The sequence below is a fragment of the Lynx canadensis genome, chromosome E2 (assembly GCF_007474595.2).
Source record: "Lynx canadensis isolate LIC74 chromosome E2, mLynCan4.pri.v2, whole genome shotgun sequence".
Taxonomy (NCBI): Eukaryota; Metazoa; Chordata; class Mammalia; order Carnivora; family Felidae; genus Lynx; species Lynx canadensis.
In genome coordinates, this window is record NC_044317.1 from 33,764,806 (window position 1) to 33,785,463 (window position 20,658).

The following is a 20,658-nucleotide window of genomic DNA, read 5'->3' on the forward strand; positions in this document are numbered from 1 at the left end:
GCTGGGATTCCCCAAACCCAGCAAGGGTCCTCAATAGGAGCTTGGTAGACAGAAACCATGACAAATACCCCAATATCCACAGCGAACACTAATAGCTCACAAAATGGCAGGGAAACAGGTTTCTCTACTGCCGGACTTCCTGGAGCTTTTAGGTTTTTGGGCTTTTTTTTTTTTAAGTTTATTTATTTTGGGGAGAGAGGGAGAGAGAGAGGGAGAGGGAGAGAGAGAGAGAAAGAGAGAGAGAGAGGGAGGGAGAGAAATCCCAGGCAGGCTCTACGTTCAGCATGGAGCCCAACACGGGGCTTGAACTCACGAACCATGAGATCATGACCTGGGCCAAAATCAAGAGTCGTCGGAAGCTTAACTGAGCCACCCAGGCGCCCCCACTGCAGGGCTTCTTGGAGCTCTTAATACACTTTGGAGCATGCAGAATCTCCAGAGGGGGACATAAGAGTTCCCAAACACTGGTGATCACAGAACCTTTATTTCTGTAACAGGTTACACATGATGGGAAAGGGTGGCAGGTTTCATGCTCCACTGCTACCCCTCAGCCTCCCACTAGCTCTCACTCCTCTGGATCCCCTAGCTGCACTCTAATTCAGGAGCCCAAATCTGTCACCTGGACTGTCACAGTAGTTCCCAGCTGCTGGCCCAGGCCATGCCCCTTCAGTCCACAGTAGTCAGTCACCATCATCAGATACGAATCCACTTGTCACTTCCTACTTACAACACTCAGCGGCTCCCCACTGCCCTCACAGAACTCGTGACCCCTGGTTCCTACTTACCTCCGTGGTTTCATCTCTTGCCACAACTCCTCTCCAACTCCATGCTTCCAGTCACATCCGGGAACTGCCTGTGCTCCACAACAACCCCCCCCCACCCCGGGGCCCCACCCTGCCCTGCAACCGACCCTTCAGATCAGTTTGGAGAAAACTTTAGAAAGCCCTGTGTGGGCTGGACCCCCTCCCCTGGGGGGACCTTTCGTAGTACTTAAACAACATGGCAACTGCTTCATCACTGGTTTGTATTCCCCACTGGTTCTGAGAGGACAAAAATTCTTCTTCACATTTTTCTTTTTTAAAAAAAAATTTTTTAATGTTTTTATTTATTTTTGATACAGAGAGAGACAGAGTACGAGTGGGGGAGGAGCAGAGAGAGAGGAACACACAGAATCTGAAGCAGGCTCCAGGCTCCGAGCTGTCAGCACAGAGCCCGACGTGGGGCTTGAACTCATGGACTGCGAGATCATGACCTGAGCCGAAGTTGGATGCTCAACCGATTGAGCCACTCAGATGCCCCCTTCCTCACATTTTTCATACCTAGCAAAGCACCTGCCATGAGAAGGGCAGCCCACAAAGCAATGAAAGAGTACCCCAGGAACTTTCTGAGAAGACAATCTTTTACTTTCATTTTCGTCTTGCACACAATCAGACTTGCATAGCAGATAATTAATCACAGATGAGAAACGTGTTATTAAATGTTTCATGATGCAGACAAGATGCTCTTCCTATTTTTTGAGGATAAAAGATAAAGATTATACTAAAAAAGATAAGAGCTTATACTTACCCAATGCAAAAGCATTGAAAGTGGAGTCTGCAGAAAGGATGAAACTCAAGCTTCTGTGGTTTCAGCAAGAGGAAAAGATAGGGGAACTGTAGATGCTGATAAGGGCAGAGCATCTGTTAGCCAGAACGATTCTTAGCGGAGTCTCTATACAAGGTCAATCAAGGGGCACCTGGCTGGCTTAGTGGAGCTTCCAACTGTTGGTCTCAGGGTCATGAGTTTGAGCCCCACGTGGGTGTAGAGATTAAATAAAAACAAAAAACTAAAAAAAAAAAAAAAAAAAAGTCAATCTAGAGTCCAGTTCTAAAGGAGAAAAGAGCTCTTCAAAAAACAGCAGTTATCGGGGTGTCACAAGCCTTGATGTTGTCAGTGAGGCTATTTAAATGGAAAACACCTAGAATCGTTTTATTTTTTTGTTTGAAGTTTTATTTAAGTAATCTCTACACCCAACACAGGGCTCAAACTCATGACCCCAAGTTCAAGAGTCCTATGTTCTGGGGCACCTGGGTGGCTCAGTCAGTTAAGCGTCTGACTTCGGCTCAGGTCATGATCTTGCAGTTTTGTGAGTTCGAGCCTCACATCAGACCTGTTGTGCTGTGCTGACAGCTCAGAACCTGGAGCCTGCTTTGGATTCTGTGTCTCCCTCTCTCTGCCCCTCCCCTGCTCATACTCCTGTCTCTCTCTCAAAAATAAACATTAAGGGGCGCCTGGGTGGCTCAGTCGGTTAAGCGTCCGACTTCAGCTCAGGTCATGATCTCGCGGTCCGTGAGTTCAAGCCCTGCGTCGGGCTCTGTGCTGACCGCTCAGAGCCTGGAGCCTGTTTCGGATTCTGTGTCTCCCTCTCTCTCTGACCCTCCCCCACTCATGCTCTGTCTCTGTCTCAAAAATAAATAAATGCTAAAAAAAAAAAATTTTTTTTTAAAAATTTAAAAAAAAATAAACATTAAAAAAAAAAAAAGCCAGGGGCGCCTGGGTGGCGCAGTCAGTTAAGCGTCCGACTTCAGCCAGGTCACGATCTCGCGGTCCGTGAGTTCGAGCCCCGCGTCAGGCTCTGGGCTGATTGGCTCAGAGCCTGGAGCCTGTTTCCGATTCTGTGTCTCCTTCTCTCTCTGCCCCTCCCCCGTTCATGCTCTGTCTCTCTCTGTCCCAAAAATAAATAAACGTTGAAAAAAAAAAAAATTAAAAAAAAAAAAAAGCCACATTCACTCCACTATTCAGGAGTTTGCTTGGTTCTTAAAAGATAAGAATTTCCTCATGGTTATCCCAACTGAGACGTTGACATTGGAAGGAGTTGTTTTCCAACTTTCGCAATTTGGTTTAACTAGATTTACAGACCAATGACTCTGTAGCATAGTGGATATAAACCTGGCCAACTGGCATTATACCTATTTTATAAATGAGGAAACTAAGCATGCACAATTTGCCTAAAGTTACAAAACAAGCAAGTAGCAGATCTGAGATCCAAATCCAGACAGTCTGGAGTAAGAATCTACATTCTTTTTTTTGTTTTTTAAATTTTTTTCAATGTTTATTCATTTTTGAGAGAGAGAGAGCATGCACAAGCCATGAGCGGAGGAAGGGCAGAGAGAGGGAGACACAGAATCCGAAGCAGGCTCCAGGCTCTGAGCCGTTAGCACAGAGCCCGACGCAGAGTTCAAACCCACAAACCATGAGATCATGACCTGAGCCGAAATCAGACACTCAGCTGACTGAGCCACTCAGGCGCCCCAAGAATCTAAATTCTTAACTGTAACATTATAACGGCTCATGAATTAAGTTCAACACACACACGCATCTTTTCAGTCAAGACTTGGATTCTGGCGCTGGATCTGTCGTAAGTCATGGAGAGCCAGAGTAGAGTCACTTTTAAAATCCAAGACTACCTGGGTGGCTCAGTCGATTAAGCTTCCAAACTCTTGATCTTGGCTCAGGTCACGATCTCACGGTTCGTGAGACTGAGCGCCGTGTCAGGACCTGCCCTGACAGCACGGAGCCTGCTTGGGATTCTCTCCCTCCCTCTCTCAAAATAAACAAACATGAAAAAAAAAAAAAAATCCAAGACTGCTTTCCCTACCTGTGACATTGGACTGGACTCAGTCAGTAATTTCCTAATAGTGTGGAAGGGGGTATGAGAGGGTCTGGGTGGTGGTAAAGAGAGGCTAACCTGACAGGGATCCTTTGACCATTTCAATCAGACCAAACTTTTTTGGAAAAATCAATTGTTCTACTATAAGTAAAGGTATAAAAAATCTTTGGAACTATAACAAATGTTTCTTTCTTGGAGCCAATATATTCCAAGCAGTCTAGCATCAGGAAATCCTTGAAAGCATGCCAAGTTTATGTACACACTATTTTTCTAAGGGAGAAGATTCAAGGCTTTCATTAAATACTCAAAGTAGTTGATTACCCTAAAAAGGATTAAGGACCTATAAAATCCTTCCTCAGCTTTATGTGGAGGAAGATGGCAATCCAAATTTGTAAAGCACAATCAAGAAAACCTGCATCTCCTGATTAAGAGCCAAATGTCATTACATAGTGACAAGTTAATACATACTGAAGTAGTCAGTATGTAGTCAGTATGAAGTAGTCATAGCTTAATAAACTGGGTAGCTACAATTGCTACTTGAAATGTGCTCTACTAGACAGAGTTAAAGAATGGTAGTATCTAGGGGCACCTGGGTGGCTCAGTCGGTTAAGCGGCCGACTTCAGCTCAGGTCACGATCTTGCGGTCCGTGGGTTCGAGCCCCGCGCCAGGCTCTGGGCTGACGGCTCAGAGCCTGGAGCCTGCTTCCGATTCTGTGTCTCCCTCTCTCTCGGCCCCTCCCCCATTCATGCTCTGTCTCTCTCTGTCTCAAAAATAAATAAACGTTAAAAAAAAAAAATTAAAAGAAAAGAATGGTATCTATTTCAAACTCGCCTGTATCTGATACATATGGTACCTTAAATTTTTTAAGCATTACAGATTTTCAATGAATCAAGAAAAAAGCCCAACCACTAATTATATATAAAGTATTTATTTTTATGCACATATTTACCTACAAAATTTACAGAAAATAAAACAATGCCGAATATATAGAATACCCTCTTATGACTTCGTAGGAGCAGAGGGTTTTATTGCTGCAGCTTAAAGAATTAAAATTTTACACACATGAAAGCCAAGATCAACACATTTAAGTGGTAGCCTTGCTAAAAAGTTTGTGTCCTGTTAACTGAATTTTCAGCTTTATGGTAAATGGAATTTAAAAGACAGCTTGTGAAATAATTTAAACCTTTTCAAAATCTTCTAGTAAACAGGTAAAAGGCACCTCCAGTTCTTTAAAATATTTACAGCAATCCTAATAGTTTCAGTTTCAGGGCTATTATAGTACATGTGGCTAATATGCATACACAGTATGTCATTAACACTCTCTGAACAGTGAGAACCGTGGACTCGGGTTTGTGGTGCCGCTCCCACGTGACCTTTGTGATGGAGGGGCTGATCAATTACACCTGTGCAACACCAGTGTCACAGCCACGTCCACCACAGCATAAAATCCAATTATCTAAAACAATGACTATCGAATTCCCAGACATTACATAATTTATAACTAAACTTGTATATTCAGAAGCCTTTGTGGAGTGTTCTTAAAATTAATTAAAAAACATAAAGTATATTCAGCGTTAAACGAAAACAATGAACAGGAAACTTACTAACACAATAGTGGCTGAAATTCACTATCTGGCTTAATGAAAACTGTTTCTCAAAACGTCTATAATTTCTTACAACGTACACAATGGAAAGGAGTCTTCCTCAGTTTAGGCTCAATCCGATGTTTTTCTTGCATTATGATTAGAACAGAGGAGTGTAAGAATGAAAGGCACAGCTATGCAGGATAGCTGGGTTTAAAGAGCTGTGGGGATGGCAAACAGATGTTCCTGAAATACTGGTGCAGGAGAACAGAGTCCGAGTAACATCTCCCTCTGTAACATTGGCATTGATTTGCTATTTACAGTAGTTTGCAAAAATACATTATAAAAACTGGATGAGGTTCTAAGTTTAACTTAGTAACATACAGACATACTTCATCTGCAAAAGTCTCTGCAGGGTCTGAAGTACTAAAGTGACACTAATACTGAAACACAGATAATCAAAGGTACCGAGCCAGAGAATGCGAGCCATCATCATCAAGATCACCTGGGTAAATATTGCACACTTCTTGTCAGTTGTTGCTATGACCTTCACATATCCAACTGTAAAAGGAATCCTTTATGGCTTTTTGCTCAATCACTTATTTGAAGAAAGGCTGTTGGAGGTCCCATAACAACGAGCGCACATTGTCATTGAACATGAGGCCTAGGTTTCAAAATGAGTTTTCCTGTCTGTAAAGATGAGAAAAAATGTTTCAATACACAGTTCTATTAAAAGTATCACTTCTCCATAAACCTTAAGTGTATTTGAAGGGTAACAGAACACCCCTTTATATTAAGTAAAGATTAATCAATAGTTACGTTTTCAAAGTTTTCCTTGTGTGGAGCATTCTTTCTGAAATCTTCATCACTTTAAAACACAATCTGTTTGATCAATTCCCTGTCCACTGGCTACCTAAAAACCGACCAATCAATCCAATGAATAAAATCCCAACATGTATAAACCAATTCATGCTCCTTGCCAAATGGACGTTTATAAAACATAAATGTATTTGAGCAAAAACATTTTTCCTTTTTCAACATTACATTTTTAATTCCAAGTGAAAATGTAAACCAATGGTTGGAGTACTGAACACTCACAAGTTCAGTGTTAAGTGGATGTAACTCTTCTGTGAGGCCAATGGTCTTTTTTTTTTTTTAATATAAGCTCTATACCCAACGTGGGGCTTGAACTAATGACCCCAAGATCAAGAGTCACATGCTCTATGGACTGAGCCAGCCAGGTGCTCTGGACCAACTGTCTTATTTATCCAAAAAAAGGGTACATGCCACATAATCCGAATAGTTCTACTTCTGGGAAGTTTTCTGAACGAAACTGGACTTGAGTGTAAAGCTGTACACAAAAATGGTACTAACTCTTTCATTCAATATCTACTGAGTGCCTACTATGGGCCAGGCCTTGCATGAAATGCTAGGGATCCAGGAATGAACGAGACAGACTCCCTGGTCCTCTTGGAGCTCAAGTTCTGGCAGAGAATACAATACGTAAGTAATATAGAAACCGTGGAAACAACTGCATGACGAACAGGGCATTATATCATGATGCGTCCGTAAAATGGGACAATACATGATTAAACAAAACAGAAGACCCTAACTATGACAGTGTGGGTAAAAAGCCCAGAACCCTGCAATACATGCAATACATGGTGGCTCTTGGAGCCTAATATTGGGTCAAAGAAGCAGGTCTGAAAATTCCTTAATATCTTTTATGAGAAGTGAGAATGTGCAACATAATATAAGACACCTTTGGTTGCTGAGACTCCAGTATCCTCAGGTCAAAAGTGCTGTCCAGGGGCGCCTGTGTGGCTCAGTCGGTTGAGCATCCGACTTCGGCTCAGGTTATGATCTCAGGATTCTGGGTTCGAGCCCCACATTGGGCTCTGTGCTGAGAACTGGGAGCCTGGAGCCTGCTTCAGATTCTCTGTCTCCTTCTCTCTCTGCCCCTCATCCACTCACACTCTCTCAAAAATAAACTTAAAAAAAAAAAAAAAAAAAGTGCTGTCCAGATTCTGGTCACCTTAAGATTCTCCCTTTCACTTCATTTTCAGCCATTTGATTTTTGACAATTCCTTGACACACTGGTAGAACTTGGACACTAATTTTTTCACTGTTTTGTTGAGGTACAATTTATATACAGTTAAGTGTTCAAACCTTGTGTACAGTTTTATGAGTTTTAACAAATATATACGGCCACATAGCCACCACTCAGATCTAGCTACAGAACATCACCACCACCCAGAAAGTTCCTCCATGCCCCTTTCTAGTCAATGGCAGCTCCACTCCTTACACAGACATAACCACTTACCATAAATTCTGCCTGTCTCTGATCTTTACACAAATGGAATACTAGTGTGTGTCCTTTTGCATCTACTTCTTCCACTCAATGGGTGTGAGATTCATCCATGTTACTGTTTCAGTAGTTTGTATCATTTTATATTGTTGATTACAACATAAAACATACAGTATTCCACTGCATGAATAGACCATTTGTTTTATCCACCGTTTTAATCTATTTTAAATTACGTAAGACGTTAATATAATCTCATTTTTTATGTTTTTTAAAAATTTTGAGAGAGAGAGAGAGAGAGAGAGAGAGAGAGAGAAGCATGCACGCATGCACAGGGGAGGGGGTAAAGGGGGAGTGGGGAGAATCCCAAGCAGGTTCCATGCTTCCATGCTATCAGTGCAAAGCCTGACATGGGGCTCAAACCCACACACTGTGAGATCATAACCTGAGCCCAAATCAAGAGCTGGAGGCTTAACTGACTGAGCCACCCAGGCACCCCTAATGTAATCTCGTTATTAAAAAATTCAAATACAGGGGTGCCTGGCTGGCTCAGTTGGTGGAGCATATAACTTTTGATCTCAGAGTTTTGAGTTCAAGCCCCGTGATGGGTGTAGAGATTACTTACAAAGAGAAAATAAAAAATGCAAATGCTGCTAAACAAAATCCTTCCTTCCATCTATCTCAAATTCTAGCCCTCTTACAGAAGAAATCAGTTTTAGCATGAATTCTCCCAAACTGTGTTCTATGGGTTTACATTCATATATATAAATAAAACCTGGAGGGTTTTTTTTTTATTGCTTATTTATTTATTGAGAGAGAGTAAGTGAGCATGGGGGAGAGGCGGGGGGGAGGGAGGGAGAGAGGATATCCCAGTAAACAAAAATGAGCAAAGAAAAAGGAAACCAAGAAACGGACTCTTAATTATGGAGGACAAACTGGTGGTTACCAGAGGGGAGGAAGAGGGGGAATTGGTTAAACAGGTGATGGGGATTAAGGAGTGCACTTGTGGGGCTGAGCACCAGGCGATGTATGGAATTGCTGAAATCACTATATTGTACACCTGAAACTAACAGAACACTGTATGTTAACTCTACCAGAATTAAAAAATAAATGGTACTAGGGAAGAAAACAACTGAAAAAAAAATACCAAACTGAGTATATTGTTTGGTAATTTTCTTCTTGCACCTAACTTATCTTGGAGGTCCTTCCATGTCCACATTTACAGATTTACTTGTGCTTTCCTATTTTCCCACCCCCCTGTTGAGAAACATAAAACCTGTTTCCATTTTTTCTGTACTGCAAAGGATGCTGGATGAACGACCGCGTACCTGCCTCCTTGTGTACATGTGATGGTCCCCACTGGGGGGAGATAGAGAAAAGGAGAATGGTTGGGTCGTGAGGCATGCCAATTTTACATCTTACGGGATGATGAAACTGCCTTCCAACACGGCCATACCAGTGTATGTTCGCCACAGGCAGTGTGTGGATGCATCTACTTCAGTCAGCACAGTTCTGGGGGTTTAACTTCTGCCCATGTGACAGGTAGGCAAGACAAACAAATGGAAACTCAGTTTTACCTTGCATTTCCCCAGTTACAAATGAGGCTATTTGTAGTACCGCTTCTATGATTTGACTTACCTTTTCCCACGCATCAAATGTACTATTTGTCTTTTTTTATTGATTTTTAATACGTCTTTAAATATTCTGGATTCTATCCTCTACTAGATACCTTTCAAATGTATGTATTTTTTGATCTTGAAAGAGAGAGTGAGAGCGAGCCTGAGTGCACAGAGGGGAGGGGCAGAGAGAGAGAGAGACAGAGAGACAGAAACTTCTAAACAGAGTCCACGCTGTCAGCATAGAGCCTGATGTGGAGCTCAATCCCACAAACTATGAGATCATGACTTGAGTCAAAATCAAGAGTCACATACTTAACAGAATGAGTCACTCAGGCGCCCCCCCACCCTTTAAGTTATTTAGTTTTTGCAATAATCTCTACACCCAACGTGGGGCTCGAACTCATGACCCTGAGATCAGGAGTCACATGCTTTTGCCACTGAGGCAGCCAGGTGCCCCACAAATACCTAATCACTACTTAATTTCTTGCCTTTTGCTGTACAAAATTTCCAAATGTTGATGCAACTAAAGGTATCCAACCTCTTCCATGATGGCATTTCTGTGTCTTAAAGAAAAAGGAGCTTTTCTGCACCAAGATTATAAACATATTCACCTGTATTTTCTTCTAATGCTTTAATTGTGGGATGTGAATGTCTTCTTAAATACATTTACAACCAGGGGCGCCTGGGTGGCTCATTCAGTTAAGCATCGGACTTCGACTTAGGTCATGATACCACAAGTTGTGAAGTTTGAGCCCTGCGTTGGAGTCCTCACTGAAAAGTGTGGAGCCTGCTTGGGATTCTCTCCCTCTCCCTCTGCCCCTCCTCCACTCTCTCATTCTCTCTCAAAATAAATAAATATATATAGGGGCGCCTGGGTGGCGCAGTCGGTTAAGCGTCCGACTTCAGCCAGGTCACGATCTCGCGGTCCGTGAGTTCGAGCCCCGCGTCGGGCTCTGGGCTGATGGCTCAGAGCCTGGAGCCTGCTTCCGATTCTGTGTCTCCCTCTCTCTCTGCCCCTCGCCCGTTCATGCTCTGTCTCTCTCTGTCCCAAAAATAAATAAACGTTGAAAAAAAAAATAAAAAAAAAATAAATAAAATAAATAAATAAATAAATAAATAAATATATATATAAATAAAAAAGTTTACCTGGAATTTAGTTTAATTGATGCAGAGATCTAAATTCATTTTTTTCCAAATGAAGTCAATTATCTAAACACTACTAGCCGAATTCTTCCCTTTTGACTTAAAATACTATCCTTATTCTCTCCTAATTTTTAAAAAAAAATTTTTTATGTTTTTTTTTTGAGACTGAGAGAGAGAGAGAGCGAGCGAGCAAGCAAGTGAGCATGCGCAAGCCAGGGGCAGAGAGGGAGGGAGACACAGAATCGAAGCAGACTCCAGGCTCTGAGCTGGACATGAGCACAGAGCCCGACATGGGGCTCGAACCCACAAACTGTGAGATCATGACCTGAGCCGAAGTCGGACACTCAACCGACTGAGCCACCCAGGCGCCCCCTTCTCTCCTAATTTTTAAAAAATCAGTGTTGGGACCCCTGGGTAGCTCAGTTGGTTAAGTGTCCAACTTCCGCTCAGGTCATGACGTGATTCTGTGCCGACAGCTCAGAGCCTCCAGGAGGCTTTGGATTCTGTCTCCTTCTTTCTGCCCCTCCCCGGCCTGTGCATGTGCATGCGTGCACACTTTCTCTCTCTCAAAAATCAACAAAGAGGCACCTGGGTGGCTCAGTTGTGTCCAACTTCCACTCAGGTCATGATGTGACTTCAAGCCCCACCTCAGGCTCTGTGCTGATAGCTCAGAGCCTCAAGCCTACTTCAGTTTGAGTCTCCCTCTCTCCCTGTCCCTCCCCCACTTACACTGTCTCTCAAAGGTAAATAAACGTTAAAAAATTAAAAAAATAAAATAAACATTAAAAAAAATCGAAGTGTTTAGTCTTTATTCTCTTCACTCATAGCAGTGGGCTTCCTGCTCCTAGTATCTTTTTTTCCTCTTTATTCTAATTTTTTATACAAGGTATTACTTAATACATTAAAAAACATTTTTTTTAATGTTTATTTATTTTTGAAGGAGAAAGAAACAGAGTGTGAACAGGGGAGGGGCAGAAGAGAGGGAGACCAAGAATTCGAAGCAGGCTCCAGGCTTTGAGCTAGCAGCACAGAGCCCAACGTGGGGCTCAAATTCATGAGCTTTGAGATCATAACCTGAGCCGAAGTCAGATGTTTGACTGAGCCACCCAAAGCACCCCAATAATTTTTTGATTTGAAGGAAAAAAACACCTTAATAAATAAATAAGCAAATCAAAACCATGAGATTTCTTATCTTTTAATTTTAACTAGGCTCCACCCCCAACGTGGGGTTTGAACTCACCATCCTGAGATGAAGAGTCGAGTGCTCTACTGAATGAGCCATTCAGACACCTGAGATACTCTTATCTTAACACGTCAAAACCTGATCAACTTTTAGAAACACAGTTGGCTTGTATGTCTGCAGTCTGTTGATCTGAGATCTAATTTAAAATCCTACATACAGAATACCATTAGTTTACAAAACCTACACCCACCAAACTAGTTTTGGCCCATAGTGACCACTCTATATTAGACCTATGATGACTTCAATTATAAGACACTACATGGTGATTTTATGTCATTAAAAAAGATTACACTTGATCTTAGCCAAAAGGCTAAAAAGCGATGTCATTAATAAAGATTAAACTGGGGGTGCCTGGCAGGCTCAGTCAGTAGAGCCTGTGACTCTTGATTTCAGGGTTGTGAGTTCAAACCCCACACTGGCACAGAGCTTATTTACAAGAAAAGACTAAACTGTACAACACCACAAATTATTAGATGCATCTCAATTTCAGAGACGTAAATGTGTATCTTAGGATCAGTGCTATAAAGAATACTCCCACCATTAACCCTTGCCGACTGACAATCTATATTAATGTCTGTTTTACTTAAGCCAAAACCGTTCAGTCCTCTCACGCAGATCTGTAATTTTTTAACATAAACAATACTCACATCGTCACAAGACATGTTGTATTCTGCTAGTACAGTTCGACATCGAGCAGCTATACTGAAAAACTGTGGTCAAAGGAAAATTGATCATATGAGGAATAAGCTTTTAACAACCCCTAGATGATCAAGAAGGTGCTTTAAGCTGAGACTAAAACTCAATTCTGCAAAGGATACATTGACGGCGCAACGACCCGCTTGTGTATTCCAGCAAAAAACAAGCCTATCAGAGTGATACAGCTAATGGTGAAGAATGGGTGATTCCATAATGACGTGAAGAAGGACACCTGAAAAAGAAGAGTTTGAAATATAAAAATGTTCAAAATCTCAGAACAATACCAACACCTACCTCCCCACTTGTGCTTAAATACATGTTAACATTTTAATTATCTCAAAATACGAGGATTTGAAGAACTCAAAATAATCTTAGTTGTTTTGCTGGCCATAAAAATAATTTGTTTCATATCTTTCACCTAACAAGATAGCAATAATCCCCCCATTCATTCTCAGGACTTGAACCATTACAAATGCATTCCTATAATCAAAAACCATCCTACCAAAAATATTTACTGAACCCTTCCTAGCAAGAAGCAATTTAAAAAAGCACAAGAACGGGGACACCTGGCTGGCTCAGTTGGTAGAGCATCTGACTCTTGATCTCAAGGGCCGTGAGTTCAAGCCCCACATGGGGTATGGAGCCTACTTCAACGTTTATTTATTTTTGGGACAGAGAGAGACAGAGCATGAATGGGGGAGGAGCAGAGAGAGAGGGAGACACAGAATCGGAAACAGGCTCCAGGCTCTGAGCCATCAGCCCAGAGCCCGACGCGGGGCTCGAACTCACGGACCGCGAGATCGTGACCTGGCTGAAGTCGGACGCTTAACCGACTGCGCCACCCAGGCGCCCCGGTATGGAGCCTACTTCAAACAAACAAACAAACAAACAAATCAGAGTCTAAGAGAAACAAAGGGCTAATTTCAGATCTGGGTATAATCAGATGACAGCAGGCAACAGGACAACATGAATACGTGGAGACAAGAGTCCAGGATCCAGCACTGGAACAAGAGTGGGCACTGCAGCCAGATGAGTGGGGAATAGAACTTGAAGAAGGAAAGATGTGTTTAAAGTCTGGAAAAAGAAATCAAGTGGACTAGTTACTAAATGGGAGCAAGAGAATTAAGCCAAAGGCCTGTGTACCTCACTCTCCTACTGAGAGATGCGTACGTATTTCAAGAAAGAGAACTAAACTTAAAAAAAGCTAGCTGGGCCAGCATGGTATGGGTTAAATAGATTTGTCAGATGAAGAAATGAGAGGCTGAAATATCAGAAATGGAAAAAGCTCCCAGAAGAATAAAATTCTGAATAAAGGTTAATAGTCCAGAGGAACGTCTTCGTGAAACCTTTAAGAACAGGAATTTCCACAGGCCAGCTCTATTTCACATGGCCTACACGATATAAGCACATATGGTGTCTTAGGTGTTAATTTTAACTAGAACAGTCAGTATCAGCTTTCTTTCCTCCATGGCAACAATCAACTGCATCTAAATCCCAATTTCCCCCTTTAGATCAGGCATTTGTGTACTGTCCAGTGAGCTATATTCCTTCTCTCCTCGGGTTCTCCCAGCTAGACACACGCCGGCTTTCGAGTCTGCAACTCTTGCTACAGAAACAATTGCTTTTTAAAACTCCTTTCAGGTTTGAGGTTATTAAATACTGAAATACAAAGAGCTAACCCTTAGGCTAATAGTTATATTCTCACCTAATTTAGAAAATTACATTAACTACAGAGTTTTGGGCCTATTTCAAATTACATTTAATTCTGTGTTTTATTAAGATCTCAACTAGCTGAAATCAGCTTATATTTTTCCCAATTAGAAGTCAGATTCATTTCCCAAGACAGACCTTTTCAATCTTCTTGGCAGCCTCCTCACTCTTCCCCTGAAGATGAGCACCAAGCACAGGCTTAAGATCCGACTTTTTTAAACGAACACACAAGAGAGTTTCCTATCTGCCATAAAAACTCCTCTATTAACGTAAAATTCCATCTCCAACCTCCCCTACCTCCTATTCTTTTATATCTCCACCCCAGTGGATAAAGTCAGGGAAACTACATGCTAAATAAACCCTTGGCTGCCTGAATCGCCATTTGGACTGCTGACAAAAGCTGCCTTTTAGGTTTTTCTTCTGTAGAACCTAACAGACTATAAATAAAGCTGGTAGAAGTAGTCTACCTAATTACACTTTAAAAAAGGATGTGGGTTTACGATTTGAGAAAATTACAACATTACCTAAATAAAGCTCCACTGAGGGAAAAAAAACTTCACTGAAAAATGGGAGACTGTGGCTTCTCTAATAAAAAAGCGTGAGTTTGAAATTAAGGTACAAGTTAGAAGAAAGAGGTAGAATTTTGAGAAACACGCTATCAGATTTCATCAAAGGATGCTTCAAGAAATAACATTATGAAATCTGTTATTGCATTTGGTATAGGGATGTTCTTGGACAGTGCCCAATGGGAGATCTCTCAGTGTTTCCTATATTAAATTTCAGGCAGGAAATTTTTTTTTAAAGATAAATGTGGACAAAATTTTTGCTAGCTTATGGAACTTATACATGTGTTCTCTTCACAGAGAAACAAAACCATGGAACTGTGACTTTATTGATTAGGTAACTCAGAGACTAATTTGTAACTCAGTTTTGGCAAGTTTTCCGGCCCACATGGCCTTGTCTGTGACCTGGTTTCCTTCCTGTTTTTGGCCCTCCAATCAGTCTTTTTTATTCTAATCTGACTTTGTTTTACACTTATATTTTGCTATTTTATCATATGTTTCCTGCAAAGTCATCTCAAATACTTTATGGTATGAGGAAAGGAACTACCAAAGACATGTCATAGAAGAAAATGGTATTTTATAATTTTTTAAAGCTGGCACAGATGACCCTAAGTGAACAAAGGAGAATAAAGTCAATGTTTACACTGAAATATTTAAAAATATGTGAATATACGTAAAAAGATATGTAAAAAGCTCAGAAATGAAGGAGAAGTAGTGTAAGTGGAGTAATATTTCTTAGGCCTTTTTCCCTGTGAAAGATACTTAATCTACAAGAGCCAACCAAAGTTTTTCTTAAGCAAATGAATATGCAGGATATTTTTAATATAAGGATCAATATCACTACTTGTAACAATAGGTAGCATTTGAATAATACTTTACAATGAACAAAGCACCACTACATTACCTCATTTAATCTGCAAAAAATTTTAAATCAAAACTTCTGGGGGCGCCTGGGTGGCTCAGTCAGTTGGGCGTCTGACTTCCGCTCAGGTCATAATCTCATGGTCTGTGGGTTCAAGCCCTGCATCGGGCTCTGTGCTGACAGCTCAGAGCCTGGAGCCTGCTTCGGATTCTGTGTCTCCTTTTCTCTCTCTGCCCCTCTCCCACTTGTGCGCGCTTTCTCTCTCTCTCAAAAATAAATAAATGTAATAAAAAAAATAAAAATAAATAAATAAAATAAATCAAAACTTCTACCTTTTGTGTCTCAGGATCTATTAACCAGTTCCAGGCACCAGTAGCTGTACAGACAGATACCACTATGAGAAGCACTGAAGAAAGATAAACATGAAATTAGTAAGGACATAAGCCGTCAATAAATACATAAATCTATAAATGAATAAATGTATACAAATACCACCAATTCCTAATAAATGACAGCCAAAGGATGCAGCATTTTATTAAAATGGGGAATGCACTCAACTGAGGAATTAGGAAACTTGCTGTATGACCTTGAGGAATTCACATAAAAACCGGGATACTTAGTAACTGAGGATAATACTGTCCCTATTAGTTTAGTCAGAACTTTCGAAGATCAATGAAATTAAAAGCAGTAAGAACCAAGACAGTAAAATTTTAATATAAGATTCCATATTATGTAACTTTCAAAGTGCTTTGCGATTTTGCAGATTTTGTAAATTCAAGTTAAAAAACAAAAAACACCTCTCATTTTCAAATGTAAAAAAACCAAAGACTCCTTTATGAATGCACAGAGAATTCTGACTAGAGGATTTTGTCTTGCAGACAACTGTCTGCTGTTAGGAATGCGGAATACACAATCAAGATCAAATTTTCTTTAGAGACTTGAAGATCAGGGTAAAAATGACTGATAGTAGAACTAAGAAAAGTTTTCTTCCTCCCCACTAAGCTAGAATTATTTTAGGAATTCTAAATAGATCCTAAATAAAATGTAACAGTAAACGGTATTGGGCACCTGGCTGGCTTAGTCAGTGGAGAATGTGACTCTGATCTTGGAGTCGCTGGTTCGAGCCCCACATTGGGTATCGGTATGTGTGTGTGTATGTGTATATATATATATATATGTATATATGTATACAAAAAGGAAATCTTTGAAAAAATTTCTTTTAAAAATAAATGGTACTCCTGGAAAATAATAAAAGTGCACTAAGACTTAGTTAATATTCTGGGTATCAAGCTACTGTCCTTCAGTTAGGATGCAGACAGTGTTAAAATGTAAAGATCAGGATTCAAAGAACAATAGAAACATAGTAAAACTGTATCTAGGATTCCTGGTGATGTACTTTTAGAAGAGGCAAATCATAGGAAAACAATCTTCATTTTAGGTATTTAGTATAGAATCAAAATTTCAAAATTACATTCTCAGCTCAGAACAGACTAAACTCAATTTCTTATAATTCCTTATTTCAAATAAGAAATATATACTACACAGATGCCTCTTTTGAAAAATGAAGCAAAAGCAAAATCAAACCCACCAGAAGGGACCTCAGACACATATTTTTGATTGTTGTATTACCCAAGCTGAAGTCATTTTCACATAAGCACAGAGACCATGAATCACAGAAAAAAATAAAGTACACTCACTATATTATATTTTGTAAGATAGGACATTATCATATACATTTAAAAAAATTTTGGGGGTACCTTCGTGGCTCAGTCAGTTGAGTGGCCGACTTTAGCTCAGGTCATCGTCTCACAGTTGGTGGGTTCAAGCCCCACATTGACAGTCAGCCTGGAACCTGCTTTGGATTCTGTGTCTCCCTCTCTCTCTCTGCCCCTCCCCTGCTCATGCTCTCTCTCACATATTTAAAAAAAAAAATTTTTTTTTACAAAAAAAAGGAAAAAATTTGAAGTAGCAGTGAAATAAGGTTTATGGGGTAATTCCTCCATAAACCAAAGAACTTGAGAAAATCATTACCTGTAAATTCTGATCAATCAGAATCCTCACAGCATACAAATAAAATTTTGCCAATAGATCTAATAAAAACATCACAAACAGTCTTGACACAGAAAACACTCCTAACTGCAATAGTGCTCTCTGGTCCCACAAACTGAATTACACTTTGAAATGCAGGATGTGGGGCGCCTGGGTGGCGTAGTCGGTTGAGCGTCCGACTTCGGCCAGGTCACGATCTCGCAGTCCGGGAGTTCGAGCCCCGCGTCAGGCTCTGGGCTGATGGCTCAGAGCCTGGAGCCTGTTTCCGATTCTGTGTCTCCCTCTCTCTCTGCCCCTCGCCCGTTCATGCTCTGTCTCTCTCTGTCCCAAAAATAAATAAACGTTGAAAAAAAAATTAAAAAAAAAAAAAAAAGAAATGCAGGATGTTTTCAGCATGTGCTGTTGTACTTCCCTCTTTGCAGGAATTCAATTTAAAAAAAATTTTTTTTAATGTTTATTTATTTCTGAGACAGAGACAGAGCATGAGTGGGGGAGGGGCAGAGAAAGAGAGGGGAACACAGAATCGGAAGCAGGCTCCAGGCTCTGAGCTGTCAGCACAGAGCCCAACGCGGGGCTCAAACTCAGACTGTGAGATCATGACCTGAGCTGAAGCCCGGCGCTCAACCCACTGAGCCACCCAGGTGCCCCTGCAGGAATTCAATTTTAATAATATACATCCAAGAACCTAAGACTGGTCCCAACATAAGTGAGTAAAGCATTTTGTGTGCTGAGGTCATTACTTGTGTATTTGTCTGCATTTCTTGTGTATTTCCACGGGGTAATAACCACAATTCTTTCAATCCTATTTTGTGTTACTTGTGACATTTTCAATAGTTAAAACATGAATTTGTTTTCTTGGATAGGCTTCCAAACAACACAATCACGCTCTGCTAAAACTAAAGGTAATTTTATAACCTTTGTAAAGTATATGTTAAATATGGTTTTCCTCAATAAAACTTCAACAGTTTATAACCAAATTGTAAAACTGCTAAACAAACTCCTGAAATTATTATATATGTTACTTATCAATATTGTAATATTTAATTTTAAAAGTGCATGTATTTTAACGGAAAAATAAAAATTCAAACACATAAAACACTGTATGGCCAGTTCCTTTTCTTCACAATTTCTTTAGGATGCACTGTTTACAAATTTAAATAAATTTAAAAACTGTCACAACAGGGGCGCCTGGGTGGCTCAGCCAGTTAAGCCTCTGACTCTTGATTTCTGCTCGGGTCAGGTCGTGATCTCACAGTTTCTGAGATCGATCCCTAGTCCAGCTGTGCGCTGACAGTGTGGCGCCTGCTTGGGATTCTCTCTCTGCTCCTCCCCCACTCTCTCTCAAAATAAACAAACTTAAAAAAAAAAAAAGTAAAAACTGTCAAAACAAAAGGAAATCTTATGGTTTAGTAAAACATTTGTTAACCAAAAATTTTACACAAAAGCAAATCATTGCTAGGCAGAGATAAAAGTATCAAATGTCAGTTTATTTTGCCTTAAAGAAACATTCAAGAACTTACTTCTCCAACGTCCAGTGGCAGGTTGCAAACAATGAATATATTCTGTAAGTCTCCTCTCAAAAGCCTTGAGATCTAGGTAAAGAGATGTCAAATTCCTAATTAGCCACTCTGACGAGTTTGAATCTATTATGATGAAATTTTAGATACTCTAACTGCTTCAGGTGTTACACGCCAACTTACATGTATCACTGCACTGTTTACTTCGTTTACTATGACAGCTTTAAGCACTTGACAAAAACATTAGATTTCTTTAATTCCAATTTCACATATAAGGAAACTGGCTGGTTCACTTTTAGAAGCTTCGTAAAATGGTATGTGGAAAATCAGCAGCAGCCTCAGCCGGCGCCAAAAGCTAGAATTTTGGGGGTTGCAAATAAAAGGATCAGAATCAGGGCGAGTTTTAATTCTGTTGGAACCAAGAACTTTCTATTAGAACAACGTATTCCCCTAACCTCAAAGGCTTCCAGGTCTATTTGACCGCAATGACCCGATTCCGTTTTCCAGCCCTCATGTTTAATTAATGGCTATGCTTTCTGTCCGGTCTTACTGGACTCCTGATACGGCTAACGGGTGGGTGTGGAAAGACACTCCCCTTTCCTCCCTCTGAATGGGTTACAGGTGATCTTCGTGACACTACTGAAGCTCAAACTCGGAGGCCTTCTAAAAGGGGCGTCCAAGGTGCTCCTGAGTGAGCAAGGAAGGCTCGGTCGCGTTTCTTAAACTTTAAAAGGAGATCAAGAGGCACTCCCTTACTCCAGCAGGTACCGGAAACCAGGAATTAAAGATACAACTCCCATGGTTATCAATATAAAATAAAGTGAATTAGCATTCACAGAAAGCAAAATGCAAATCTTTGCCAATGAATAAAAACAAAAGCAGCACAGAAGAGGGGCTCCCGGTCCAAGCTGCGGGGGGTGGGGGGAGAGGGGGGATGGGAGAGCTGACGCAACGGCCCCCCAGCGCCCTCGGAGGCCAGACGCGCCGGAACCAGCGTCCGGCCCTCTGTGGCCGCCCCTCGGCCCCCAAGCTCCGACCCCCTTCAGTCCATCCTCGGCCTCCTCTCCCCGGGGCGGGGTCCTCGCCACTCCAGCCCCTCCAGAGCCCCGCCGGCTTCCGGGAGGAGCCCGGGACGGGCCCGGGCAACCCAGCAAGCCCACTCTACCTTCCGCCTGCTCCAGCGAGTTCATGTCGGGCGGCAGCTCAGGTCACCGCCGCTGTCCCGTCCGCATCGCAGCTCCCCGGCCCGCGCCCGGCCCGCAGCGCCAGCTCCCACCTCCAACCGCTCCCCGCTGCCCCTCCCCGTCGCACCGCCCCTTACCTACACCCGCTACGCTCATTGGGCATCACTGCCAGACCCCACAACTAATACGGTTTCCTATTGGTTAACTCCGGCACCGGCCTCGGGGCCTAGCGTTGGACGGTCAGCCGGAGGGACCAAGAACTGCCGGCGGCCGAGCTGGTGTAGCGCTGGCGCCGCCGCCTGCCCCGGGGGAGAACTGCAGCCTGTCCGAGCCAGTTCGCTCATAAAGGTATTCTTAGCTTTTTGTCAGGTTCTTTCATTCCTCAAATGTTTACTGTTGAGCGCCCATTTCCTTCCGAGCGGTGTCCTGGTCGCTGATGAGGGAATCAGAAATGAACCAGCTACCCTCCCTCTAGCACGTAAGGGAGTGTAGAACAAACTAGAACCCAAATAATGGATTTAGGTAGAGTACCTC

The 20,658-nt window shown here is 41.7% G+C and overlaps 1 protein-coding gene across 2 annotated transcripts; it reads right to left on the minus strand.

Annotated features, from left to right (window-relative positions):
- Positions 1-4,559: 4,559 nt before the first annotated feature.
- Positions 4,560-20,218, minus strand: CNEP1R1 (CTD nuclear envelope phosphatase 1 regulatory subunit 1). Of its 2 annotated transcripts, none has more exons than XM_030298666.1 (6): positions 20,106-20,218; positions 18,944-19,015; positions 15,707-15,780; positions 12,362-12,471; positions 12,191-12,245; positions 4,560-5,923 (listed from the first exon to the last, which is right to left on the minus strand). In XM_030298666.1, exons 1-6 carry the CDS (start codon positions 20,128-20,130, stop codon positions 5,882-5,884), a joined length of 378 nt encoding a protein of 125 aa, XP_030154526.1. In that variant the 5' UTR covers positions 20,131-20,218; the 3' UTR covers positions 4,560-5,881. The 2 variants fall into 2 exon arrangements, with proteins under 2 accessions (XP_030154526.1, XP_030154527.1); XM_030298667.1 differs by having other exon boundaries at positions 5,881-5,923; positions 12,191-12,240.
- Between the last annotated feature and the right edge of the window lie 440 nt (positions 20,219-20,658).

Bases quoted from the DNA above. Each gene is read 5' to 3' on its own strand.
- CNEP1R1 (XM_030298666.1), bottom strand. From the start codon at position 20,130: ATGAACTCGCTGGAGCAGGCGGAAG. The intron at 19,016-20,105 runs GTAGAGTGGGCT...CTCTTTACCTAG, and splicing joins CTCGCTGGAGCAGGCGGAAG to ATCTCAAGGCTTTTGAGAGG. The intron at 12,246-12,361 runs GTATCCTTTGCA...ACAGTTTTTCAG, and splicing joins CGGGTCGTTGCGCCGTCAAT to TATAGCTGCTCGATGTCGAA.